This window comes from Symphalangus syndactylus, chromosome 9, assembly GCF_028878055.3.
Source record: "Symphalangus syndactylus isolate Jambi chromosome 9, NHGRI_mSymSyn1-v2.1_pri, whole genome shotgun sequence".
Classification (NCBI taxonomy): Eukaryota; Metazoa; Chordata; class Mammalia; order Primates; family Hylobatidae; genus Symphalangus; species Symphalangus syndactylus.
In genome coordinates this window covers 61115146-61132422 of record NC_072431.2, presented here as the reverse complement: position 1 = coordinate 61132422, position 17277 = coordinate 61115146, and the positions used below count along the sequence as shown (strand labels likewise).

The window sequence follows — 17277 nt, the reverse complement described above, 5'->3', positions numbered from 1 at the left end:
GTCTTGACTCATTGTCTTGCCAGTGTGATCCAGCCACTCTCGCCCTAACTCCTCGCTGACCACAGCTCTCTGTGGTTAATGAGAGGTAGGGCTTGTGGCCATTCAGATTCAACCACATTTATTCACATCAGAGTTGTAAAATTCAAACCAGTGGGCTAATTAGCAAGCTTGTATGCCACATGTTAATGTTCTGATTAGGCTGGTGACCACTTATTGTCAACTCCTAGAACAATAATAACCCAGCTAGCGCTCAGAAAGTTGTTTCTCCAAGCAGGCTTTGGGAACTGTGCACCCAGGAGGGAGGTGCCATTCTTAGCCACTCAAATCACTCAGTGAATAAACATGCAGTTTCAGGTGACCAGAGCAGAGGCCAATGCATGTGGTCATCACACATAAATAGAGTGGAGGAAAACTGCTTTCATGCTTTGCTGTACTAGAAGGTCCCACTGAATTACATTTACGGCCTCTCCACTCTACCCCTGACCTGAAGTTCTTGGAATGGAGACCTCTTGATGTTTCACACTGTTATTTTTAATCACCTTTCAGACAAAGTATCAGTTTTTGTTTGTTTTTGAGATGGAGTCTTGCTCTGTTGCCCAGTCTGGAGTGCAGTGGCACCATCTCGGTTCACTACAATCTATCTCTGGGTTCAAGCGATTCTCCTGCCTTAGCCTCTCAAGTAGCTGGGATAAAAGGCGCATGCCACCATGCCTGGCTGATTTTTGCATTTTTAGTAGAGACAGGGTTTCACCATGTTAGCCAGGCTGATCTCAAACTACTAGCCTCAGGTGATCCGCCTGCCTCAGTGTCCCAAAATGCTGGGATTACAGGTATGAACCACCACACCCGGCCTACTATCAGTTATTTTTAAAATTGTAGAATGCACTAAAAGAGGCAAAAAAGACCTTTACCACTGGTGCCTGATCTAAAACTGATTTAATTCATGTAGTATGAGGTCTTTTTGTTTTTTTGTATTTGAGACAAGGTCTTGCTCTGTCTCCCAGACTGGAATTCAGTGGCGTGATCACAGCTCACTACAGCCTCAACCTCTTGGGCTCAAGCAATCCTTCCACCTCAGCCTCCTGAGTAGCTGAAACTACAGGTGCACACCACCATGCCCACTTAATTTTTGTAGAGACAGGGTCTCACTATATACTATGTTGCCCAGGCTGGTCTTGAACTCCTGGGCTCAAGCAATCCGCCCACCTCAGCCTCCTAAAGTTGACAGGCGTGAGCCACCGCACCCACCTAACAAGAACTTTCTTAACCTTATTCTGCTTCTGCCATTCAACTTCAATTCTTTAGGTTCACGCCTTTCCAACTACTTATTTGTGTGATACTGTATTTTTTTCAAATACTTCAAGTGAAACAACGTATCATAACAGGCCAGGTGCAGTGGCTCATATCTGTACTCCTAGTGCTCTGGGAGGCTGAGGCAGATCACTGAGGCCAGGAGTTTGAGATCAGCCTGGACAACACAGTAAGACCCTGTCTCTAAAAAATAAAATGGCCCAGCTGGACGTGGTGGCTCACGCCTGTAATCCCAGCACTTTGGGAGGTGGAGGCGGGTGGATTGCCTGAGTTCAGGAGTTCGAGACCAGCCTGGGCAACACGGTGAAACCCTGTCTCTACTAAAATACAAAAAAATTAGCCGGGCATGGTGGCATGTGCCTGTAATCCCAGCTACTTGGGAGGCTGAGGCAGGAAATCGCTTGAACCCAGGAGGCGGAGGTTCCATCTGAAAAATAATTAAGTAAAATGGCCCGGTATGGTAGCAATCCCAGCTACTCGGGAGGCTGACGCAGGAACACGTGAGCCCAGGAGTTTGAGGCTGCAGTGAGCTATGATCTCGCCTGTGAGACAGAGCGAGACCCTGTCTTAAGAAAACACATATCACAACAGACTGGACGCCTAAGCAGAGAGTACGTGTGACTTAGCTCCCAAGAGATCTGCAGAACAGTAAAACAAAGCTACTCTTGCACCTGTAATGGGACATTACGCCGAAGGAACATGGGTGAAATAGCAGCAACTTTCAGGGGATCTACCTTCCTTCTTCTTCAGTGACCCTGTTAGAGCAAGCTTGACTGTTCTGATCTTGTCCGTATCTGTGCCAAAAGTCCGATTTTTTTTTTTTTTTTTGCCCTCAATAACTGCCACATTAAAAGTGCTTGGTCAGCCAAGTGCAGTGGCTCAGCCTATAATCCCGGCACTTTGGGAGGCCGAGGTGGGCGGATGGAGCAACCCCGTCTCTACTAAAAATACAAAATTAGCTGGGCGTGGTGGCGCGTGCCTGTAATCCCAGCTACTCAGGAGGCTGAGGCAGGAAATCGCTTGAACCCGGGAGGCGGAGGTTGCGGTGAGCCAAGATGGCACCACTGCACTCCGGCCTGGGCAACAAGAGCGAAACTCCGTCTCAAAATAAATAAATAAAATAAAAATGCTTGGTCAATGTGTGCTGAAGAGTTGGTTGCTGCCACTCGGCCTAGTTTCTTATGGTCTCCTAGCAGTGCAAAAGCAGCCTGGTGTGGGCAGACCAAACTCAGGCAGGCAGATGCAGGTTATCAGTGAGTTACAGGACCTTAGGTATAGCAGTCACTCCTAATTCCACAGCCATACACTTGCAGTGGCACCCAGGGTAGTTCTGGGTGACAAATGAGTCAACATAAGTGAATTCACTGAGTATATGCCAAAAGCCTATTCACAGTGTTATCATTCCTGAAATGTGAATTAATGTTTCTCAGAAAATTAAGAAGCTTGGCTGGGCGCGGTGGCTCACACCTGTAATCCCAGCACTTTGGGAGGCCAAGGCAGGCGGATCACTTGAGGTCAGGAGTTTGAGACCAGCCTGGCCAACATGGCGAAACCGTCTCTATTAAAAATACAAAAATTAGCTGGGCATGGTGCTGGGATCCTGTAATCCCAGCTACTCAGAAGACTGAGACATGAGAATAGCTTGAACCTGGGAGGTGGAGGTTGCAGTGAGCTGAGATCGTGCCACTGCACTCCAGCCTGGATGACAGAGAGACTCTGTCACAAAAAAAATAACTAAAAGCTATGATCCAGTTATCATTTAAACCTACAACCACACCCACAGCCACCCAGGCTAAGAAGTTTGAATAATTTGCCCAGGAATCAAAAGGGGCCATAATTCTGGGAGGCACTTAAGCCCAGGAGTTCGAGCCCAGCCTAGGCAACATGGCCAGACCCTGTCTGTTGTTTTGTTTTGTTGTTTAAAAAAAAGACAGGTGGGGGGTGCCATCACTCACACTCAGGTCTGTGTTTCTCCCCAGTGGTACCCCAGAAAGGCCCTCAGAGATCCAGTTGAACAGGCTCATTTAATATGAGAAAAATGGAGGCCCAAAAGGTGCAATGGTTTGGTTTTGTTTTTTCAAAAGAGATAGGGTCTCAATATGTTGCCCAGGCTGGTCTCAAACTCCTGGCCTCAAGTGATCTTCCAGCCTCAGCCTCCCAAAGTGCTGGGATTACAGGTGTGAGCCACTGTGCCCACCCTAAAAGGTACAAATTTTTTTTTTTTTTTTTTTTTTTGAGACGGAGTCTCGCTCTGTTGCCCAGGCTGGAAGGCAGTGGTGCAATCTTGGCTTACTGCAACCTCCACCTCTTGGGCTCAAGTGATTATCCTGCCTCAGCCTCCCGAGTAGCTGGTACTACAGGCACCCACCACCACGCCCAGCTAATTTTTGTATTTTTAGTAGAGATGGGGTTTCACCATGTTGGCCAGGCTGGCCTCGAACTCCTGACCTCAGGTAATCCGCCCGCCTCAGCCTCCTGAAGTGCTGAGATTACAGGCGTGAACCACCGCGCCTGGCCTGGTGCAACGGTTTTTTAAGTCCCCAAACCCAAATCTGATTCCGGGTTGGAGGCGCTTTCCAGTATCTACTGTCTTTCCCCTTTTTCCCCCCAATCCAACTTCATTCCTTGGGCTGGGGAGGGAAGAGAACACCAACATCCGATCCAACCTTCAAAAGCAAAGGACAGTCAAACTCACATAATGAAGACAAGGAGCAATGGCGTCAGATCTGTAAGTTTATTTGCTCAATGTACGACAGCTACATAATGACTCACATTCATGATATTCCATCACTGAGGAAACTGCTAAAGATGGTCCGTGTGTGAAATAATTCCTTAGAGAAACACGGAGCTGGAAAAATAATCACTGATTAGACCTTAAAAATAGTTCACTGCATAACATGACAAAAAGCACAAAGGCTCATTCAGAGAACGTATTTGTTGTTCTCCGACACTGTAATAGTTATAATTTCACCATGACAAACACCAGACATTAAGATTAAGCTAACACTGGTGTTTCTTTTGCTCCCCCCCTTTTTAAAAACAAAATATATAACTGCATGTCACTATAGCAACATCCAAAACAGATCAATTTGTTACAATCACTATTTGGTAGAGCAAACTTTACCCCCAAAAGGAAAAATTAAATTAAAAAAAAAAAAACCTTTAAAAAATTTGAAGACTTAATTTTTTTTGTCATAGGAATACATAACACCTACAGTATAAGTTAATCAATTTCAAGCTACTGTATAGAAATACAACACTAGCATGCACAATATTGTATCAATAGAGTAATGGAGGAGTAATCATTTCACTGGAGAGACAGTATCATAGGCAAGTGCATTTCTTTAAAAATAAAGAAAAGAAAAACCATTCAAGCTGCTTAAATATCAAGTCTCCCATTCCCTCTCCGTTTTTAGCCCTCAGGTGTGATTTTTATCTTGCATTATTCTAAAAAGCAGCCAGAGCCAAAGCTAAAATTTAAAGGAAAAATAGGTTTTGTAATTCCAGTAAATCATTTCCAAATGCTACAAGGAAAAACGCAACACTGCTCACTGGACATGAAGATAAATTAGGGAAAGCCCCACCTACCCCGCTCCCCCCCCCCCCCCCAATCGTTTTCCTCCCACGGCAATGACTTTAGGCGCCTGTAAGAGGCACAAAAGCGGCAAAGCTTCTTCTACTAGTTCTTCTGGTAGGCTTCAGTTAACTGGGACTTTTGCTCTAGCGTGAGGAGGGGGCCTCCTAAGGAAAGTCATGCTGGGTAAACTGTGCAATGTTACAGAGCACACTGAGTCTGTGGTCATTGTGGTTCTTCTATCTTCACTGTCACCTGTATCCTGTTACACATACTCAGTTCCTAATTGTAAGCTCAATTTTGGTATTAGCAAAAGCATCTGTCAGTTTTTCCTCAATTACTCACACCTCTTCTTGCCTAAATAAAACAAAGAAACAAAGAAAACAAGTGTGGTGTCATTACAGGTCTCAGGAGTTCCTCTTGTCACTGACTTTATATAAAAAAAAAGAATGCACGTGCGAGCCACGTTCACGGATAGACAGATTCACCCGAAATGAGAATGAGGGCCTTAAGGCTGCCGAAAACAAATGGGTGGAAATAGCAATGTTGTTTCTGTCAATTCCAAATGTGCACTGGCTGCGTGAGACAAGCCAATCTCCAATTTCTATGCTTTTTTCATTAAAAAGAAAAACTATCTCGAGAGGAAAAGGTTCTGGTCAAATAGGAGTTCAGTGTTTGTTATCTGGTAACAGTTTTTTTTTTATCTTCCTACAATTACTTGGGGAAGGAGTGTCTTCGGGGAGGAAAAACCGACACACTGACAAGGCTCCCGAAATTGGACAGAATGGTTAAGGATATAGCTCTTCCTTTTGGGTTTTTCTACCAGTAGGCTTCTAGCACCTGAATTTTCACACACTGCACCACAGACCTTCTCCAAACGCCTCTCCGACCCCACAGCTTCTCCACCCAGCTGCGTCCGCCAGCACGAGGCGCACTAGGAAACGCCCCAGTGTGCAGAGTGGGTGACGGCAGTGTGATCCCTGAGGAGGGAGCTGCGGCAGCTTTGGAAGCGGGATGTTCTCTGAAAATACCAACACGATCCATGACATACAGACCTGAATTTTCTCTATTTTTGTGGCGTTTCATGTTTCTCTCAAGAGGATTAATAATTTTGGTGGTGGATTTACGTTAAGAGGAAAGAAGGACCAAAAAAAAAAAAAAAAAAAAAAAATCCCACAGCCACCTGCCGAGCACCTATGAACCAAAACCTGAAGTCGCTTTCTTTCTCATTTAGCCTAGGAGACCGATCAACAGCAAAACCAACCTGGATAAGGCTGAATAAGGATGTTAAAGCCCAAACAACTAGCAAAGGAAAAGTACACAATCGATGGCTTGATGTTACATATGGCTGTAATGTAGAAATACTGTAAACTGCAATTTAGTGTTAATACTGTCAACTAATCAGAGACTTCGGAAAACTGGCAAGGCCTAAACCATAAGGACGAATGAGACCTCAGGTTCTAAGTCTGTCAGTCTGGGATTTACACTGTTCCATGTCTGTAGGCTACACCCTGGAAAACATGCAGAGCCGAGACAGATGAGATAGAAAGTACCCAAAACGAGAGACGAGAGCGTATGTACATAAAAGTCCTCACTGGAACCACAGAACTTACGAATGAGGGCCATTCCTCTTTAAGTTTTCTTTTCATCTGAAAACCCTATTATCTAGCAATAAGTTAAATTAGAGACAGACAGCTCCACTTGCATGAATCTACAGAAGAGTCCAGACGCCAGTGTGAGGCTGCTATTCCAATACCAGCACAGCTAGCCTGACTTTCCACTAGTGGTATTTTGGCAAAAATGTCAAAGAGGCGATCAAAGACAGGACAGGTCGTGGGTTTCTCCCTGGGAAGGTCATCCCTCCCTTTCCCTCCCCCACCCGACCCCCAACTCATGGGAAAAAAATAAAGACTGCAGTAGTAGCATCCGCGTGCGCTGCCAGTCCCCCGGGGCCTTAATTGTTGCCTTCGCCGCCGTCGTCGTCCTGCTGGTCGCTCGTCCAGAGCGTGAGGTTGTCGCGGAGGAGCTGCATGATGAGCGTGGAGTCCTTGTAGGAGTCCTCGTTGAGGGTGTCGAGCTCGGCGATGGCGTCATCGAACGCGGTCTTGGCCAAGTGGCACGCTTGCTCTGGGGCGTTCTGGATCTCGTAGTAGAAGACGGAGTAGTTAAGAGCCAGGCCTAATCGGATGGGGTGGGTGGGCTGCATGTGCTCTTTGCTGATCTCGTGGGCTTCGCTGTAGGCCTTCTCGGAGGACTCCACCACTGTCGCCCTTTTCTCTCCGGTGGCCACTTCGGCCAGGTAGCGGTAGTAGTCCCCTTTCATCTTCAGGTAGAACACTTTGCTCTCGTACTGGGTCTCGCTGCAATTCTTGATCAGGTAGTTATCCAGCAGGCTCAGCACATCCTGGCACACTGCCTCCAACTCCTTCTCTATCTTCTCCCGGTACGCACGGACCATCTCAATCTTCTTCTCATTGCCGTCCGCAGATGTCTTCTGCTCAATGCTACTGATGACCCTCCAGGAAGAACGGCGTGCCCCCACAACATTCTTGTAGGCCACAGAGAGAAGGTTTCGTTCCTCATTCGACAGTGGCTCATTCAGCTCTGTCACCTGTCAGGAGGAAAGAACAGAGTTGTTATGGTACAGATGGTGTCCACTGGGTTAACTGTATCTCTGAGACACTAGAACAGAGCTCTGTTGAGTAACATGATGAACAGAAGGAAATTACGTTGTGTGGGCTGGGGGAAGGGGGCTGGAGGTGGAGCACACACAAGGGAAGGAAAAGTGCGGCTGGATCAATGGTGTCTGAACCCTGGCTTCCTTCCCAGAAAAGGACACAGGCTTATCAGTGTGTTCCACAAAACACTGTCAAGTCTAGGCCTTAGATGAGAGACTGAGAGTACAGATGGTCTAACTCAGCAGTTTTTTAGGAAAACAGACTGACAAATTCCTCCTAATCCTGCCCTGTCTACTAAACTTCAGTCCCATCCCTTCTGCTTGAGAAAATACTGAGTCAACTTCAAGCTGACTTCTGAGAAACATGGAGGCCTTTCTGCTCATATGCCGAGACCACGTGAATTCTAAACCTCAGGGAGTCCAAATAAGGGGCATAGGATTGAGTCTGATCGCTGTGATACTTTAGCAACCCAGGGAACATGTACTGTATTTGTGGCAGTGGGAGTGTCTGACTGAGTACAACTTTACAACCAGCAATACAAAAGAATGAGGCAAGCACAGCGCCTCTAGCTGGGCAACAGGAATCAATGCTTCTCCCAAGATGGCCATTTCTCAAGGCTCCCGCCCTCATCACCCCCAAGACTAATCACTTTCAGAAGACTCAAGTGGCATCTCAAACCAATGCTGTATATTTTTATGACTACAAATAACTGCTTATTAATCTCAGCCAATAATACTAAATTTATTTACCTGGTTTCTATAGTATCAGAGTCATATACTATTACATTACTTGACAACCATATGAAATACATTATTATTATTATATTTGAGACAGGGTCTCATTCTATCACCCAGCCTGGAGTGCAGCGGCAGGATCACAGCTCACTGCAGCCTCAACCTCCCCAGGCACAGATGATTCTCCCACCTCTGCCTACTGAGGAGCTGGGACTACCAGCACACGCCAGCTGGCTGGCGATGGGGAGAGGAGAGGAGAGAAGAAAAGTGGTTACTCCCTGTCCCTTGAGTCCCCACTGTTCCCTGTGATGATCAACTGCAGCATCTGTATAACATTATATTACATACAGAGACAACAGGAAGGGACCTAGAATCCAAAAAGATCTACTAAACCAAACTTATCCAACCTGTGGCCCACAGGCTGCATGCAGCCCAGGATGGCTTTGAGTGCAGCCCAACACAAATTCGTAAACTCTATTAAAACATTGGGAATTATTTTTGGAAAATTTTTTTTTTTTTTTAGCTCATCAACTATTGTTAGTGTTAGTGTATTTTATGTGTGGCCCAAGGGAATGTGGCCCAGGGAAGCCAAAAGACTGGACACCTCTGTACTAAACTCCTGGGGCATGGGGGAACTGAACTACCAGGAGACTTTTTTTTCTACGTTTGAATCATTATGTTCAGTATGTTGGCTCATGCTTGTAATCCCAGTGCTTTGAGACACCAGGTGGGGAGGACTGCTTGAAGCCAGGAGTTCAAGACCAGCCTAGCCAACATCATAAGGCCCCATCTCAAAAAAAAAAAAAAGTTTTTTTTAATTATAAACGGGGGGGTATGCTTGGCAAAACTGGTTACAGTCATTACTTCAAGCAGCATCTACTCAGAGATAATTAAATCAAAACATAAACCAAATCATGCTTATTAGTTTATGGCAGGCAATTCATTTTTTGAATGAACTGATCAGCAATTGCTATACGCTCAAATATTCTCTAAACTGATTAGTAGTGTTTTTAAAGTTAACCTTTTCCTAGACATTACTGATGCTGTTTTAATGCTGGAGAACAATGTTACTCCTACCAGCCATGCCCTCAGTGAAACAGACTCAAAAGAGGGGAAGAATAGGGGGTGGGTACTACTTGAGTTCAGAGCAGAAGGAAACCAGGAAAGAGAGGCTTTGCTCCACCACCTCCTGTTCCCCGCACTTCTGCAAACACTCCTCCTGCATGAATAAACACAGGCACCTCGTGTCTCATTCTGCACTGACTATCTGTCATCCAGCAGACTGCTGTCACTCATGCTGAATTCTGATGTGTCCACAAATAACTGGAAGATTGGGCTTTTCCCAGTTCCATCATTTGCTAAGCAATCTTGGGGACAAGCTGCTTCATTTCTCTGGGCTTTGGTTTTCTTATCTGCAAAACGGGGATTTCTGCTTCTTTCATAAGGTAATATAGAGGTATATCAGACAAATAAGAAAGTCTTTTTTTGTTCTTTTTGAGACATGGTCTTACTCTGTTTCCCAAGCTGAAGTGCAGAGGCATGATCACAGCTCACTGCAGCCTCAAACTACTGGGCTCAAGCAACCCTCCCACCTCAATCTCCAGAGTAGCTGGGACTACAGGCGTGTACCACCATGCATGACTGATTTCTTTTTTTTTTTTTTTTTTGAGACAGAGTTTCAAAAAGACCTGGTCTCACTCTGTTGCCCAGGCTGGAGTGCAATGGCATGATGTCGGCTCACTGCAACCTCCCCCCAAGTTCAAGCGATTCTCATGCCTCAGCCTCCCGAGTAGCTGGGATTGCAGGCATGTGCCACCATGCCTGGCTAATTTTTGTATTTTTAGTAGAGACAGGGTTTTGCCATGTTGGCCAGGTTGGTCTCAAACTCCTGGCCTCAAGTGATCCACCCGCCTCAGCCTATGGCTGATTTATTTATTTATTTATTTAGAGACGGGATCTCACTATGTCAACCCACTGGAAGTGCAGTGGCACTATCTTGGCTCACTGCAACCTCAGCCTCCCAGGGCTTCAAGTAATCCTCCTACCTTAGCCTCCTGAGTGGCTGGGACTAAGGCACGTGCCACCACGCCCAGCTAATTTTTCTATTTTTCTGTAGAGACAAGGTCTTGCCATGTTGCCCAGGCTGGCCTTGAACTCCTGGCCTCAAGTGATCCACCCACCTTAGCCTCCCAAAGTGTTAGGATTACAGGTGTGAGCCACTGCATCCAGCCGTTTTAAAATTTTTAGTAGAGACAAGGTCTCACTATGTTGCCCAGGCTGGTCTCGAACCCTTAGTTCAAGTGATCCTCCCACCTTGGCCGCTCAGAGTGCTGGGATTACAGGTGACAGCCATTGTGCCCAGCAAAGTCTTCCTGAAAAAGTAAAAGGCTACAGAAACGTGAGGAACTACTTTTAATACCCTGAATACTTTTCCTTCGTTTTAGTTCTCACCACAGGGGATGTCTACATTTCCTAACCAACTCCCAGCTCATCTTCCTGTATCGAGTGTCTCTTCTCTGTTTCATCCTCTTCTCTATTTTAACCGGAAACTGCCTTAGCTGCCTCACATCCCTTCCTTTCCATAAACCCTAGTTCCATACAGCCTGAAAAAAAAACTGCCCAGACTTGGCTTTGGAAGGAGCCGAGCCCTCGGGCACTGCTGCCACCCGTCTCTGGCATACTTTCCTGAGTGTGCAAACGCTGAAGACAAACCGCCCCGCGGTGCAGCCCTCATGACTGCCTCCAGTGCAAGGAGAGGCCAGCGTGCCGAAGGCCACAGAGATCAAGTTCTGGCCTTTCCCCTAAATCATGCTATCCTTATTTCAAGGGCCAGGAGCTATTTAAAGCTCAAATTACCTCACCAGTCCTGGGGGGGCTCCTCCTGCCGCAAATGAAGTCTCCCTGCAGCGCCCAGAGTGGCAATCTGTACTTATGTAAAGTCTGCCTAGCTGTCCCCAGACAAATTGGAACAAGGAGATTATGAAATGCCAGGATCACCTTTGGATACAGTAGCTCGACCACATTTGGAACATGCCCAGATGTTCTCTGCCAGTGAAAAAACTAAGTTAGAGGGGAAACCCTTCAGCTCTAAAAAGTCTAAAGAAAGGTTGTTCTGAACACCTTATATCAGAATTTTTAAAAATCCTTTATCCTTTAGATCATAATTACTTGCATGAGAATCTGTTTTTTTTTTTTTTTTTTTTTTTTTTTTTTTGAGACAGAGTCTCGCTCTGTCGCCTAGGCTAGAGTGCAGTGGCGCGATCTCGGCTCACTGCAAGCTTCGCCTCCTGGGTTCATGCCATTCTCCTGCCTCAGCTTCCCGAGTAGCTGGGCCTACAGGCACCTGCCACCACACCCAACTCATTTTTTGTATTTTTTTAGTAGAGACGGGGTTTCACCATGTTAGCCAGGATGGTCTTGATCTCCTAACCTCGTGATCCGCCCGCCTCGGACTCCCAAAGTGCTGGGATTACAGGCGTGAGCCACCGTGCCCGGCCGAGAACCTGTTATTTTTAAATTAAAATAAGAGATCCCCACCATATTAGTTTTAAAGATCAAAAGATAACCTCTTAAAAGAACAAGTTATTCTAATAGTGTCTAAAAAGATTTAATCAAGACAGAATGACAGAATGACTATTCAATAGGGAAGATACGGGATCTTGTATCATTTGGGAAGAGAGGCAACATTTTTCAAAACAGTCATTAAATTTGTTGTTGTTGTTTAAACAGAGATAGGGTCTCACTCTGTTGCCCTGGCTGGAGTACATTGGTGCAATCACAGCTCACTGCAGCCACGCCACAAACTCCTGTGCCTCAGCCTCCAGAGAAGCTGGGACTACAGGCATCCACCACCACGTCCCCTAATTTTTGTATTTTTTGCAGGGACCAGGGTCGCCCTATGGTGTCCAGGCTGGTTTCGAACTCCTGAGCACAAGTGATCCTCCAGCCTTGGCCTCCTAAAGTTCTGGGATTACAAACTTGAGCCATCCTGCCTAACCTTATTCTTCTTTAAAAAAAAAAAAAAAAAAAAAGAAAGAAAGAAAGAAAAGAAAAGGGGTCTCACTCTGTTGCCTAGGCTGGAGAGAAATGGCATGATCACAGCTCACTGCAGCCTCAACTTCTCGGGCTCAGGTGATCCTCCCACCTCAGCCTCCCATCATGCCCTGGTTAATAAATTGTTTCCACGAATGGGACACTTGAAAACATGGTCCCCAAAATTTACTGTCATGGCTGTTGGAAAATGTAGAAGGTTTCAGTTTTTATTCCCCAGAGTTGTATTTTCTGCTTAAAAACAAAGTTTCTGCCTTCTCTACTACTACAAGCTCAAATTCAAATTTCTTTTGGTGACTTAAAAGATGTTAAAGATAGCTGTAGGTAAAAACGGTTAGAATAATCTGTTATTCTCACCAACAGTTCAAAAAGTAGAACTCCCCAAATCCCAGCTGCTAAGGAATCAGATGTTAATTAGTGTCAACTATTTTCCCCTAAGAGTTGATGAGGAGAGAAACCTTTTCTACCTAAGATTAGCAACTCTTGAAATTCTTGGATAGCTACTTAGATGACTTTCTGACCTTAAGCCATGGAGTACAAGGTCATTCACAATTTCCTTATCTACCATGAACCTTACATTGTAATGGTAGGGACCAGGCACAGCTGCTCACCTTTGTAATCCCAGCACTTTGGGAGGCCAAGGCGGGCGGATCGCTTGAGGTCAGTAGTTCAAGACCAGCCTGGCCAACACGGTGAAACCCCATCTCTACTAAAAATACAAAAATGAGTCGGGTGTGGTGTGCATGCCTGTAATCCCAGCTACTCGGGAGGCTGAGGCAAGAGAATCACCTGAACCTAAGAGGTGGAGGTTACAGTGAGCCGAGATGGAGCCACTGCACTCCAGCCGGGGCAACAGAGCTGTATGTAAGCACCCCCCACCCCCCCCAAAAAAAGTTATGAATGCAACTTTGCATTTTTAATCTTCTTAAATAACTCCTCGGGGCTCAAGCAATCAATCCTCCTGCCTCAACCTGGAACTACAGGCATGCACCACCTCACCCAACACATTGATTTAATAAAACTGAAAATCTCTACAAAGAACTGAAGTTCACATCCAAAAAATAAGCCAGGAGAGATGAACAGGCAGAGCACACAGGACTTTCAGGGCAATGAAACTACACTGTGTGATACTCAGGTGGTGGCTACACACCTCTATAAACTTGTCCAAATCCACAGAATGTAGAACACCAAGAGTGAGCTCTACTGTAAACTGTGGACCTTGGGTGATAATGATTCATTAATTGCAGTTTAAGCGTACCCCTCTGGTGGGGGCTGCTGAGGGAAGAAGGCTGTGCTTGTGTGGGGCAGGGGGTATACGGGAACTCCATTAAATTTTCCTGTGAACCCAAAACTGCTCTAAGAAAGTCTGTTTTTTCTTTTTTTTCCCTGAGACAGAGTTTTACTCTGTCACCCAGGCTGGAGTGTGATGGCGCGATCTATGCTCACTGCACCCTCTGCTTCCGGGTTCAAGTGATTCTCGTGCCTCAGCCTCTAAAGTAGCTGGGATTACAGGCACCCACCACCATACCCGGCTAAATTTTTGTATTTTTAGTAGAGACGGGGTTTCACCACATTGGCCAGGCTGGTCTCGAACTCCTGACCTCAGGTGATCCACCCACCTCGGCCTCCCAAGTGCTGGGATTACAGGCGCAAGCCACCGTGCCCGGCCCTTTTTTTTTTTTTTTTTTTTTTTTTTAACCTAGCAAGTGCTAGGTATGAGACTTGGCTCCATCTTACATTTTCTGTCCTCCTAGAATTTGAGAATATTGTCACCTGAAAGGGCCAAGGGGCCATGAAAAAGAGAAATGCAGTGAGTGCTAAATAGAAACAGAAAGAATGACATGACTAAGTGCAGGATGTGCGCTGATGTCCATGTTAAGGATACACCGTGCAGATAGTGGATAAACCACTGCAAACGGATGGGACACAGTTCTCCTTCATCACAACTCGTTCAAAAGACAACCTATGTTTACTAATCAACTAAACACTGTGAAAATAACCTTATGTATCTGAAATAACATGCCTCAAATGTGAACTCCCTTCTGTGCAGAAGAGTTAACATAATAGGCTTGAGTGTGCTGTCTTTCGAAAGGCCTGCTTACAAGGCTGGTCTCTGGCTGGCATCTGAGAACTTGGGTTTAGGGAGGGTTCCCACCATTCCCTGATAAAGATGGCTCACTGTCGCCAATCTGTTGGTACAAACGATTTGGTTTATGTTAAACCTGTTTTCCTTCTGGGAATATGGATTTGGACATACGCTAGGCAGACAGAGGGTACTTAAGTGACCAGCCCCCAGCTGCTCTCTAATGAGACCCCCGGTAGACAGCATTTCTCACATATTGTCACAGCTTGGAATAATGACGCGTATCCCGCGTGATTTCCCTGGGAGAGGACTCTTGAAAACTTGTGCCTGGCTTCCTCTGATTTTCATCTCCTGCACCTCTTCCCTTTGCTAATGTTTTTTTTTTTTTTTTTTTTTTTTTGAGATGTAGTCTCGCTCTGTCACCCAGGCTGGAGTGCAGTGGTGTGATCTCGGCTCACTGTGGCCTCTCCCTCCCAGGTTCAAGTGATTCTCCTGCCTCAGCCTCCTGAGTAGCTGGGTCTACAGGCGCCCACCACCACACCCAGCTAAACTTTCTATTTTTAGTAGAGACGGGGTTTCACCATGTTTGGCCAGGCTGGTCTTGAACTCCTGAGCTCAAGTGATCCGCCCGCCTCAGCCTCCCAAAGTGCTGGGATTACTGGCATGAGCCACTGTGCCCGACCCCCTTTGCTAATTGAGCTTTGCATACTTCCCAGTATAAAACCACTGTCATGAGTACAAGTATTTGCTGAGTCCCAGCACATCACCAAGCCTGGAGGCAGTCTTGGGGACTCTCAACACACATTCATTCCAGAAAACTTGATACAACATGTTCTATAGGTCTGGTGACCAGGGAAAATATGCTTAATGACCACAACTTATCAAATAATTAATTCATCAAGCATCCATGGACCATCTAGTATATACATCACATTGTATCACAACGTGAAGACACAAAACACTAGTGGGATGTACTCAAGGTACTCAGTCTACACAGAGAAAATACAACTTATTCACATTGGAGTATCAGTCACAGAGGTATTCTTAACGTAGCAAACTGCATGGAATACTTGGAGAAAATTTTAATTAGGAACTAACAACTTTAGTTTTTTCAGCAGCAATAACCCTGGCTAAAAATTGTGCAGAGGGAAACATTCATTCGAGGAAGAGGAACAACCTCAGAGTCATGAAACTTCTACCCAAGGCCAAGCCAAGGTCTCACAGATGAGAGGAGAGCTGGGTGAGGGCCTGGGTTTGGCTGACAGCGCCAAGTCCCACTCCACAAGGCGGGTATTACACTCGCTTTACAGGTGTGACTCAGAGAAATAACATGACTTTTCCCCAGAGTCACCTCATTAACACTCCACAGAGCAGAAAAAACTCCAGCCCTGGGGCTGCAAATCTTGTGCTCTTCTTCTATGCTAAGAGTCTCTGATGATGTAACTACTGCAACACCACGGAGAACCGGCTAATTTCTCTAATACATAAAAACCTCCGGAGAATTTCGAAGATCAACCAGTAACAGAAAAATGGGCGCAAAAGGAACGGAGAAAAGGAAAACAATAGGAAAAATGCTCAACCTCATTCACTCTGTGAATTGTTCTCCGATCACAACCTCATTCATTCTGTGAATTGTTCTCCGATCACAATGCCAAGGCTTCATTGTGAAGGTGACAGTGTGGGTAACAGGCACGTATCCACTGGTCATGTGCATATGACAAAATTCTAGATGGCACTAAAAATCATCTGTGCATTCACACTGCATTTCTAGAAGGGTCTGAAAGCCATACTGGCTGGGAAGCAGTCAAGGTTGACTAGGTTGAATTTTGTACCAATGACTAGTAGTACCTATTCCAACAAACCCTCTCCACAATTTACCCTGTTATTCATACCTACAATTGAAGCTTAAAGCCAATCCTGAAAGCCAAGTTTTCAGAAAAGCCCAAAGCCAGTAATTTTATATAAACAGTTTATGGATGTATACAACAAACTCAAACCACACTTCTTTGCTTTCTATGTGTTTTAACTTAGTTGTATAAAAATAATGTTAATAGGCCGGGCGCAGTGGCTCATGTCTGTAGTCCCAGCACTTTGGGAGGCCAAGGCTGGTGGATCACCTGAGGTCAGGAGTTCCAGACCAGACTGGCCAATATGGTGAAACCCCATCTCTACTAAAAATACAAAAATTAGCTGGGCGTGGTGATGCACACCTGTAATCCCAGCTACTCGGGAAGCTGAGACAGGAGAATTGCCTGAACCCGGGAGGCAGATGTTGCAGTGAGCCAAGATCGTACCACTGCCCTCTAGTCTGGGCAACAGAGCAAGATTCCATCTCAAAAAAAATATAAAAAAAAAAATAACGATAATGTATAAAAATGATAAAGATACAATGAAGAACAAAGGAAACCTTTATATGGTTAGTAATAATATACAGAATACATACTATACTGTTGACCCTTGGACAACACAGGTTTGAACTGCACAAATCCACTTACATGTGAATTTTCCTCCACTTCTGCCACTCCTGAGACAGCAAGCCCAATCCTCTTTATCCTCCTGCTCAGCCTATTCAACACGAAGACCATGAGGATGAAGACTTTTACAATGACCCACTTCCACTTAATGAAGAGTAAATGTAGTTTCTCTTATGCTTTTCTTAATAATATTTTCTGCCAAGTGCGGTGGCTCACAACTGTAATCTCAGCACTTTGGGAGGCCAAGGCGGGTGAATTGCCTGAGCTCAGGAGTTCGAGACCAGGCTGGTCAACAGGGTGAAACCCCGTCTCTACTAAAATACAAAAAATTAGCCAGGCGTGGTGGCATACACCTGTAATCCCAGCTACTCGG

The 17277-nt window shown here is 45.6% G+C and overlaps 1 protein-coding gene across 1 annotated transcript in view; it reads right to left on the bottom strand.

The window, feature by feature from the left end:
- Nucleotides 1-4031: 4031 nt before the first annotated feature.
- The window catches only part of YWHAG (tyrosine 3-monooxygenase/tryptophan 5-monooxygenase activation protein gamma), a 32269-nt gene continuing 19023 nt past the window's right edge, over nucleotides 4032-17277 (bottom strand). The window contains exon 2 of the mRNA XM_055292770.2: nucleotides 4032-7496. Coding sequence (XP_055148745.1) covers nucleotides 6840-7496 — 657 coding nt within the window. The 3' untranslated portion in view covers nucleotides 4032-6839. The remainder of the gene's footprint in view (nucleotides 7497-17277) is intronic.